Source organism: Centropristis striata, chromosome 7 (genome assembly GCF_030273125.1).
Source record: "Centropristis striata isolate RG_2023a ecotype Rhode Island chromosome 7, C.striata_1.0, whole genome shotgun sequence".
NCBI classification, from domain to species: domain Eukaryota; kingdom Metazoa; phylum Chordata; class Actinopteri; order Perciformes; family Serranidae; genus Centropristis; species Centropristis striata.
In genome coordinates this window covers 15,801,508-15,812,417 of record NC_081523.1, presented here as the reverse complement: position 1 = coordinate 15,812,417, position 10,910 = coordinate 15,801,508, and the positions used below count along the sequence as shown (strand labels likewise).

Here is a 10,910-nt window from a genome sequence, read left to right as displayed (position 1 = left end):
TTTTATTAGCCATCATTTCTGACTGAAGTACTTACCTTTATCTAAATCTATATCTTAGTACTTTATGCACCAATACACTACAGCAAATGCCTTGTATGTGAAAACCTACTTGGCATTAAAAAACAATTCTGATTCTGATCTCTTTGGTTTATTTTTCTTATGTGCACAACAATAGAATAAAAAACATTATGTAACAACATTGTAAACACAAGACACCAACTTCATTCCCTTATGTTTATTTATAAAGCAATTAGATAATAAACTAGTTGTAGCATGTGGCATCAGATTCTGTTGAAACCGGTGACAAAGAAGACAGTTGGTACATGTTTGCCTTTTCTCTGGAAATCGGGTGATGAAATATACACAGGCATTGAGAGACTTGTCTGACAAAGAAAAAAACTCAGTTTCCCAGACTCATTTGCTGCGGTGCGAGCAGTTGAACCAATGAAACTGTGGAGAGACCTTCCTGTTTCATGGTGTGAAGTTGAAGAGGGCACTGCATGAATTACTGTCACTAAACACTGTGAAGCCACAGACAACAAGGCAGCTTCTGGAAATGGGTGAGAAGACTTTTATATTTATTGAAGCAAGATACAATAGATTGATACTGTTAGATACAACTATAAAGACTGTAAAGTTTAACTCATTGATCTTGATAATTATTCTATGAATAGCACTTTAAGTGAGCTTGTTTATACAGTATTTGATACTGAACCAAGTGTGTATTTTTGCGAAAGTTACGTTTTTTTGTGACAGAAAGTAATTGATTTATAAAAACTACAATGTGTCAGGAATTTTATAATTAACCACAAGTGCTCAAATGAATCGATCACAATATTCTGACTGAGATCAATATCTGGTAAACAAACAATGACTAATGTTCATAATTTAAGAAACAAGCTGATAAAACGTAGTAGCAGATGTTCGAAAGTGCTTGAGAAATTATACAGTATATCAAAAGTATTTCTTCAACACATGAAATGGAGAAGTTAGAGGCTACTGAAAGCAGAATTAAAGGTTCAAGCCACAGCACAGGAAACAAGTGATCTCAAAAGAGAAGCATATTGGTTTTGCACACAAGTGATATCACTGTGGGTGGAGGGCTATGAGGTTTGGAGCTGACAGTTTGTGTAGAAAAGAAAATTCATTCTCGGAATCACATTTCATACACAGGGCTTGTGATTCTTTTTTAATATCCATGTTTTAAATTCATCATGAAATGCATAAATGTGGCCCTGAATAATGAGACGAGATAAAAGAATGTACTCTATTTCTCAATATATCTGTCATCCGTCCTCATGCTTACCCAAGCACAGGAAATAATAGACGGTTATGCTTTACACACAGTATATTGCAGTTAATTTTTCGCCATTATTGCACTGTTGCCAAATAATGTAGTTCATGTGTTACAATATCATACAGTGCAGCATACAAGCGGTTATGTTCAGGAGCAGGAAGTGGTTTTGTAACCTGTGGTTTTATATCAGACTCAGTTGACAATACTGTAGGTTCTACAGATTTCTATTTTCTTGTGCTGATTGATCACCTGACAATTATGCAAATTACCACTTGATTCCCAGCAGTGATGACATTCTGCTGAAATACTTGAAAATTATATGTTTTGCATTTCTGCACATACTGTTTCTGTGCTCGCTTCATGGGTTTTTTTTTTATTACTGGAATTGACAGTACTCATTCAGTGTAAAATGCTTAATGTCTTGTCCCTGCTGTGTCTCATGAAGCTCAAGAGGACCAGAGTGAGACGTCACAACAAACAGCAGCCAGTGACGAAGACAAGGGGACGGATAACCAGGTAATGCCCTCAGTCAGTGATGATAAATTGTCCGTTGGCCCTTCTGGAAGGAGTCAGCAGCAATTTCCATCAGTTACAGTTAATCAGTGACTACAGACATGAGTGAGCAATGCGTCGTGTTTTCATTTCCCTTTTTTAGTGAATTTGAGATAGTGGCAAATTTTGTACAGATGTATCATCTCGGGCTTGATTGTGAAATGAGTAACAAGGAATAATTGATTCTGCTTTGTATCCTGAGAGGGCCTTGAAACACACACACACACACACACACACACACACACACACACACACACACTCTCTCATCTCAACCCATAAGACGCATCACAATATTTTTTATTGCACATACAGAAACTGCAAGAAAGGCCCTCACAAGCCGCTGTTCTGGTAACTGATATGAGAGGTACAATATGAGAAACACAAATTAGCTCATCAAATTTCCAAGGCTGATGCGAGTTGAAAGCCTGGTGGTTTCTGTGGTGACCTCTGGCCTGCCGATAGCATCAATCCAGCACGCCACTAACAATCATTGTGAGAATCGCATCGCAACACATTGACATCAACATCACCCACACAGTTTTCCAAAAAATTTCATCTAGTGGAAATCTGACTGTTTCACAGTGATATTCACACTCTGGTGTGTAGAGTGAGATCTGCAGCGGAGGGGCTACATATGTGGCTTCGAGTGCAGACGTTTCCTGTTGGCAATCATTGATGCATGAACCTGAAACTTTTGTGAATAAGATCCGAAAGCAGAACCTGAAAGTTACTGAATACCGGTGAATTTTTATGCAAGATTCCAAGAAGAAAATTTGCAATTTTAATGTTTGCATCATACAGATGCAAATCTAAGTTGTTCCATGTTTAGCAGGCAATCACAGCTCTGGGAATACAGGCATTTAAAAGTGGTGTGTCAAATGTTTATAACAAAAACATAATATCTGCAGTGGGACTAGCAGGTGAGAAACAGTGGAAAGTCAGAGCTGGGAACAGCAGTGTGGAGCGGCTGAACTGTGACTCAGTCGGGGCTATCTTGGTTAGAGGCCTGCACCTTCACTATTACTCACTCTAGAGGCCTACTTCTCGGAACCAGGAACCACATAGAGGAACTTTATTCAATATGAAACCACGTCAAGCTGTTTTGTTGTACAATGACTTCTAGAGACATAAAGCAGCTTCTACGTGTGCTGATTCAAAGTAAAATATTGTCACTGTCCATTGTGGTATCTTTTGACATCCCATCTACTGAAATTGATCGTCACAGCAGAAGGTGTGAGATTTCACATATAAATATCTGTCGGAAATAACAGAAGTGAGTATATCAGCATTTGTGCTATTTGAGCCTGCAGGAATAATATTGTTGCAGTGAAAAACTGACAACTGGCACTTTTTAGTTTATACCACATACTGTACATTACCCACATCAAAAACAGGAAGTTTATTTTTATTTTTTTAAAGAGAGATGATTTAAAAGCTAAATACCAAAATGTAACTTTTAAAGCTGTATAACAAGAACAGACACTGTGTTGTTTCTTTTCTTAAAGGGACAGTTCATCCCAAAATTGAAAAAAAATCTATATTACCTGCAGTGCATTTTATCGATCTAGTTTGTTTTGATGTAAGTTTGAGATATGAGCTGTAGAGATGTCTGCCTTTCTCAGATATAATGGAAAGAGATGGCACTTAGTGGTTAGCACTTTCGCCTCACAGCAAAAGGGTTGCAGGTTCCAATCTGTGGAGTTTCCATGTTCACCCTGTGTTGGCGTAGGGCTCTCTCTGGCTTCCTCCCACAATCAAGAGACATGCAGCTTAGATGTGAATGAGAGCCTGAATGGTTGTCTGTTGGCTCTGTGATAGTTAGCTGGGATTGGTGCAGCTAAGTGCTTAAGGATAATGAATGAATGAATGAATAGATGGCACTTATGGTGCTCAAAGCGGCAAAAACATACATTTAAAAAAAACTCACCAGAAATGTCTTTTTCCAGAAATTTCTGACCTGCTTTCTCAAGATAGAGCTAGCTCAGCTGAGCAGGACACATTTAATGTTTACAGCTCGTTCTGTCATGGGCATGACTTCCTTCAGTGATCTGCCCATTCTGCATGTTTTTTACCACGTGGGTCACCACCAGTTGGGTGCAAGCAGAGGTGGAGGTGAAGATTTTAAACCGAGAGACTGGTGTTCGCATTCTGTTGCTGGAAGTTCTGCCCAATGTGTCCCATTGTTGGAAGTTATGTCTGGAATTAGTGTTTTTTTGTTAAGCAAAACCTTGTTCTTTTACCTATTTTTTAAATTTTAATTATCACATTATATGATAAGTGTTTAAAACCGTGATCGTCACCTGTATGTATGTATACACATTCAACATATTTGTGGTCAAAAGTCAAAAAAGTTTTCAGAAACTTTGTAATGCTGACATTTATCGTGACAACTGAGTTGCGGTGACACGCTTGGCGGGTGAGTTGGTTGGGTTAGGGTTAGGGTTAAAGAAAAAAAATAGCTCCTACATGAAAATACTCAATATAATAATAATAATAATAATAATGATAACAACGTCTGTAAATTATTTTGAGTCATTTATAAAAGACATTGCTGTTGAGTTTTTCAAATGGATTTTTTGTGGTTTTGAGCACCACAAGCGAAGTTCCATATAGTTCCATTATAATCAAGAGAAAGCAGACATCTCTATGGCTGTTATCTCCTACACTGTCAACTCACAAGAAAACAGTCTAGATGCTAAATAGCACTACAGATAAGAGGGAAAACTATGGATTTTTTTTTATTTATTTAGGGATACTCTTTCCCTTTAAGTCTTTCTACATATTGAAACCTCTGTAACTGAAGATTGTGTTTCTGCCTGCCTTTGCTGTTTCATTTCTCCTTTCTTACAAACCACAAATAGTGACATTGTTAATTTGACTTCTGGGTAGTCTGGTTGGCAACTTTTGAGACATGTAATTTCCTGGTATTTTTAAATCCTTTGAAGTTACTGACACTAGTTCTGTAGAAATACAGCAAACATGTACAATAGTTATTCTAAGTAGGTTTGGGGAAGTGTAATATTTTTTAAAAATCCCCCATCGGCCTCCCTTTACTGCAGCAAATACTTTTATGTATAATTCACAGAATTTAAATATAATTTTATGTTCATCATTAGTCTTTTGGAGAACCAAACATAGAGGTGGTGGAGTTATATAACAAAGCAGCATCTTTATTCCAAGTCAGTCATCAGTTACTAAAATACTTTATGTTAAAAATCCTTATTTTGTCTAATGTTTGTTGTGACATTTGTGATACCAAGCGACTGACAACTCTAGACCAAAAACCCCACAAGTCTGCTGCTTTCTCTCCAGACAGGATGTATAGCGGTTTATCTATTGAAAGTAGCGGTAAAACCCTACTCTCTGATTTTGATGTTTCATTTCAACATTTGCATCCCATGAGATGACTGTGTTTGTCTTCTTTCCCCTCTATGATGATACCTTCAACTGTAAAACAGGTTTCTATAGCAGTGCAGTGAACCATGTCACATTTACAGGAGCTACTTTAATATAATGCAAAACCTTTTAACAAATTTTCTCTTTTGCATGTGTTTTCCCCACGCCAGGCTTCTCCCTCTGTTATTGAGATTCATGACTCAATGACTGAATGTGAAGAAGAAGCGAAGCCCAACGTGGTGCAGATGGAGGAAAAGGCATTTGTATCAAGTCTTCATTCTTTTATGAAGAACAGAGGAACACCCATAGAAAGGATCCCACACCTGGGCTTCAAACAGAGTGAGTTTATGCTCATTAGCACCGTGCTTGCTGTTGAATTAACAATTATTAACAATATTTACATGGTATTTGAATGCAGATAATAAGGTTCTAATGTGTTTTTTCCCCCCAGTTAATCTTTGGAGGATCTACAAAGCTGTTGAGAAACTTGGGGGCTATGATTCGGTGAGTACAAAACCTTTATTCGACTATGGCTGTGTGCTTACAGGTGTCAAAGTGGAAAATGAGCTATAGGTCAGGTGCTGTAACACGGTGGTTTCAACCACACCGGAGGACATGTAGTTCGTGAGCTCTCGTCGCTCTGTTGTCTTTGATGTTGACTCTCTTTGTCATGTTGAAATGGCACTGGGGCTGGGGCTTTGAACAGAGCTGACCCTCACCACCACATCACTGTGTCACAACGCTGTAAACACAACATAAGCCGCCTACATATGTATAAATTTAAAAACCAAAGTGTGTGTGAAACTCAGCGGACATGGCATTCAAATGGAAACCAGCCACCTCCCTTCCCCAAAAAAACTTTCAACCGGGGTCAAAGCACCTGACTTGCAATAGGAAGGCGCACTGTTGCAGGGGAAATTGAGATACATTTAAATGAAGTTGCATGTTTTACATATTTTATCCAAAGCATTTACAAATTTGTCTGTAAAGGCCAAAGGAGAGAGGAGGCTTTGGGCCACAACATCTATAGTGCACAACATCAAGTTTCAAACAATGTCTGATCACAGAAGCTTTAATGGCGGGAGGGAGGGGAGGGGCATAGCAAAAAAAAGGTCTTTGTCCCTGTAGACCGGTGTTTGTTTCCTGTTCAAAATTTCTTTACTCATGGTTGAGCTCAATTATGTAACTGCATTCAATAGTTTAGCTATTTTAAGGTTAGCCCACTTCTTTGTTTTTTTGTTGCTTTATCTTAAGTAGTTCCATAAAACATATAAAGATACAATGTGTGTAAAACAGCAGCCATTGTTTCATAGGATATTAAAGAAACTGCGTTGCAAAAGTTTTTGCAAGATATCATATGAACCCTTTCATGAGAGTAAATTGATGTATGTACTGTATAGTGACAGTATAGTGTAATGTAGTAAATCAATCTCCTTGGTGAAGGAATGCGGGATTTGTCACTCTTTACGCTGCGTTACCTGACTTTCTCCTTTGCTACAACCACTAGAGGTCACCGTCTAACCATAAATGTAAACATGGCTTATAGTGATATGCTTAGCCTATACAAACAACCTATCAAATCGTTTTGGGGGAGGACAGTTTAAAAAAAACAAAAGATATCATAAATGATCATTTTTGCCCCCTGGTGGTAGTAACAAACTACGCAGCACTTTAGTTTATAGGTGATATATTGTTTAACTGTTTCAGATATGTGCTATGAATACACATGAAAATCTCACACTGTTTTATCCAACAGGTGACAGCACGGCGTCTCTGGAAGAAAGTGTATGATGAGCTGGGGGGAAGTCCCGGCAGCACCAGCGCTGCTACTTGCACTCGCAGACACTATGAGAAGTGAGGACGATTCTGTTTGCAACTAACCTGTCGACTCAATTATCAACTACTTCCTAACCAGAGATGTGTTTGTTTAGGCTGGTGCTGCCATTTGAAAGACAGATAAAGGGAGAGGAGGACAGACCTCTGCCTCCGAGCAAACCACGGAAGCCATATAAGAGAAATCTGGATGGCAAGGTGACCAAGGCTGAGAGGAAGAGGAAAAGGACTCCGTCGGATAGAGAGATGGATTCAGAAATGGAGGTAACATACTGTGTTTCTGTTTCAAAAAGTCTCAAAAAGATTTTCTTTTTATTAGTACATAATGTGTCTTAAACATCCCCTGTATTATTTTATAGATACTCACCCAGAGTCCAGAGGCTGCCTGCCCAAGTGAAGCAGGGATTCATCCTCTCTGGACATCCACCTCTGACAGACACCACCCAGACTGCTCCCAGCCCAACAGAGCGACTACCGGTCTTTGCACTTCTATCTATACCCACCTTGTCCAGGTCCCCACACCCAGCCCCTGGACTGCTCATATCCCATCTGCGGCCGGAGAGGTCATCTCCCCGCTGGAGAAAAAGAAGCGGATGGCTCAGGCGAGCCTCAACTTGCCCCTGAGTCCTCAGAGCGAGGATAAAGAAAGACCCTCCGTCATTCACTGCTCCCAGTCTCCAGCCAGGGCTTCTTCCAGCCGAAACTGCACCTCCTCTGATAGCTCCCCGTTGCCTTTATCCCCCTCTTCTTCCCGCAGCCCTTCCCCTTACTCTGTTTCATCAGAAGATGGTCCAGAAGGGAGTGAAGATAAACCTGCCTCTGGCTCTGAAGGACTCCAAAACTGTTCCAGCTCTGTGAAAAATACACCTGGTTTTAGTGAGGAAAGCAAGTCTGTGAGCTGTAGTCAGATATCCAAAGACCCAGCGGGGCAGACTAAAGAAGTCAGCTCCCAATCTGCAGACTCGTTCAAAGTCCAGACTAAAGACTTGAAGTCGCTCCACAAAGGGAGTAGCAAGTATTCCACCCATCCTTTCTATCCGTCATCTGCTTACACAATGAGATCTGACTGGGCCCCAACATCTACCTCAAGTTTCACCAAAGTTATTCCAAAATCTGTGCAGCTTCTGCGGCCCGCTCCTATTTGGCCCGGTTATAAAATCCACCAGGGCAGGCTGACGCAGCAGGACGACTCTGTTGCTTGTGCGAAGAAGCTGAGCAACATGGCTTCGTGGCATTATCAGACAGAGAAGAGGGAGAAATCCAGGACAATACTGCAAAAGGTTCCAACCACTCAGCAGAGTCTGACTCATTCCACTGCCAGCCTGCCGGTGTCGTGCGTCCTGTCCAGCTACGACAAATCAGGCAGAGACTCTCGGCAGCAGCCTCTATTTTACCCTGCTCTCCTCCCCAACAGAATGAGAGTACCTCAATCTCAGCTAATGTACCGACACACCCCCATGAGTCCCGCTCATTCTGCTCTCATTGGGTCTGCTGTGTACCCGTATCCCTACTCCATTCCTCTGTTAAACTCCCAAACTGGATACACCTTACCTGCCATGCATCCAATTTACCCTCACAAGCTTCAATAATATTATCAGATATCATCTTTCCAGTGAAAAAGGTAGCCATTGATGTTATTTCTCTACTTTATTATAGCTCCCAGTAATTTTGGTGAAGCCTTACTTGTGTTTTTAACATGGTTTTAATGCTCCTGTTATGTTCGTTTCTCAGGAACAGCAATGATGTCGGTGGGTCAATTTGACCTGGGGCATGTATAAATATCCAAAAGTGTCAGAAACCCCCCCAAAAAACCCAATGAACATTGTTTACATTTCATTATTAACTCCATTACTAACCATTTCAATCAATATTTAGTGCAATGATGTTCTTTACCTCTCACAGATCATGGTTCAATGAGGATAATTCTCTAGTTTTTCATTAAAAAAATGCACATACTTAAAAAAAAAAAATCTGCATTGGAAATACCTACATATAAAATACAATGATTTTACATGACATTGATTATTACATTTTTAATTTTTTTATTGTTATGGAGTGATGTTGATAAACACCTCTTCTGTTCAGGGGTTGCAAATATGTGAAATTAACCATTTTCATTGTATATGTTGATTACACTTATTAAACCAAGCAGAAGAAGTTTCATCCAGAAAAAAAAATTATTTTAATTTAGATTTTTAAACTATGAAATAGGTCAATTTGACCCGTAACATAACAGGAGAGTTAAGTATGCAACACACAAATATTTATGTTCTCTGGCTTCACACACACAACTGTCCCCCAGCGGGAAACTAGAGGCTGCAATTAACTGTGTGACTGTGTTGACCTTCTGTGGCCAAAACCAAACTACACTGGAGGGAAATGAAGTCACAGCAGCGATGGCCAGAGAGTATTTATAGGATCAGAGATCAGACAGAAACAGGTTCAGTCGTGCATCAAACGGGTGCATAAGCTTTGAGTTCACAGCAGATCTGTGCAAAACTGCTGCACTGATAACCTCTAACAAGTGCATTCACAGAAAGATAAAATTTGAATTTCCGTTATTTACCCAAGATAAAACAAATAAAAAAACTTCTTGTAAAATGACTCTTGATAACTATATAGAGTAAACAAAACAAACATTTTACAAATTACATTTTTGTGTGATTATGACAAATGTCCAAGAGATTGCTAAAACATATCCAGTAATGTTAAAGATTTTTTTAAAAAGAAGATTTATTTTTTTAATTGGTCAAACCACAGTTGTTGCACATTAATTCTCAGTTAAACAGTTTCTGTACTTTATGTTGAAACAAAAAACGTTCTTACTGTACTGTATTGTGAAGCCTGTTGAATATAATTATATGAAATGTTTTTAGTTAATGTGTCTGAATGATTTTATGATGGATGGGTCATGTGAATGATGAGACAGGAAAAATAAAATATTTGTTCATTTGTATAAATATTGTACGTACCATGTATCAGTGTTAAATATTGTAAAAGATACTGCCATTTAAATGTATTTAAAAAAATAAAGAAAGTAATTGATCAAAAATAAATAAATAAACATATTTTTTTTTTAAAACTTTGGTCTTTTGTTTTTACTATTATTCTCCATACTACAAAAATGGTCATAAAATATTTCACAATAGCCACACAATGATTTTGAATGTGTTTAATTGTTTATTGATTATTAAATCCATATGTCCAGCATTTTAACTTTTTAAAAATGTATGAGTTTGTACCCTATTTATAAGTATGCATCATCATCAAGATTAATGTAGTTTTATATGTTTGTATGATTGAATTCTCATGTATATAAATATGTAATCAGTGAATAAGAGAATACACATTAATGAGTCATAACATGATGACAAAATAGATAACACTAGCCTGTATTTTTTTTAAATCTCTGTCACTAAGCACAATAAAACTTCTAACTTTTTTTGTCTAAATGTATTGATTAATCACCCACTTTGACATCAGATTTCACTTCATGCACAAGTGAGCACAAGCTTTTCTTTTGGGCACATCTGCCAGACATGTTATGAGTGGGTTTTTTTTTATCTGCTTTATAAATGTCTGCAGCTATCTAGGTGCAACCACGCTTGCAGTTCTGATAGCAGAGATAAGCCCCATGAGGAAGCTATAAGGAAATTATGTGTAATACTGATCGTCACAACAGCGGATGTAAGATCATTTCTGGTTAAAATAACGAAGAATTCTGAGGCAAGAGCAATGAGGAGAAAAGAGAAAAGAGGAAATCAGACAAATGAGATTCTGCTGCAGGCCACCATGTGGTCCGAACTAGACAGCTGGAACAAACGAAGCAAAT

The 10,910-nt window shown here is 38.5% G+C and overlaps 1 protein-coding gene across 1 annotated transcript; it reads left to right on the top strand.

Annotated features, from left to right (window-relative positions):
* The first annotated feature begins 556 nt into the window (after nt 1-556).
* On the top strand, nt 557-9,061 carry arid5a (AT-rich interactive domain 5A). The gene is made up of 7 exons (XM_059336715.1): nt 557-560; nt 1,743-1,813; nt 5,416-5,584; nt 5,697-5,749; nt 7,002-7,099; nt 7,177-7,342; nt 7,438-9,061. The coding sequence occupies exons 1-7, from the start codon at nt 557-559 to the stop codon at nt 8,665-8,667; spliced, it is 1,791 nt and encodes a 596-aa protein (XP_059192698.1). The 3' UTR covers nt 8,668-9,061.
* The last annotated feature ends 1,849 nt before the right edge of the window (nt 9,062-10,910 follow it).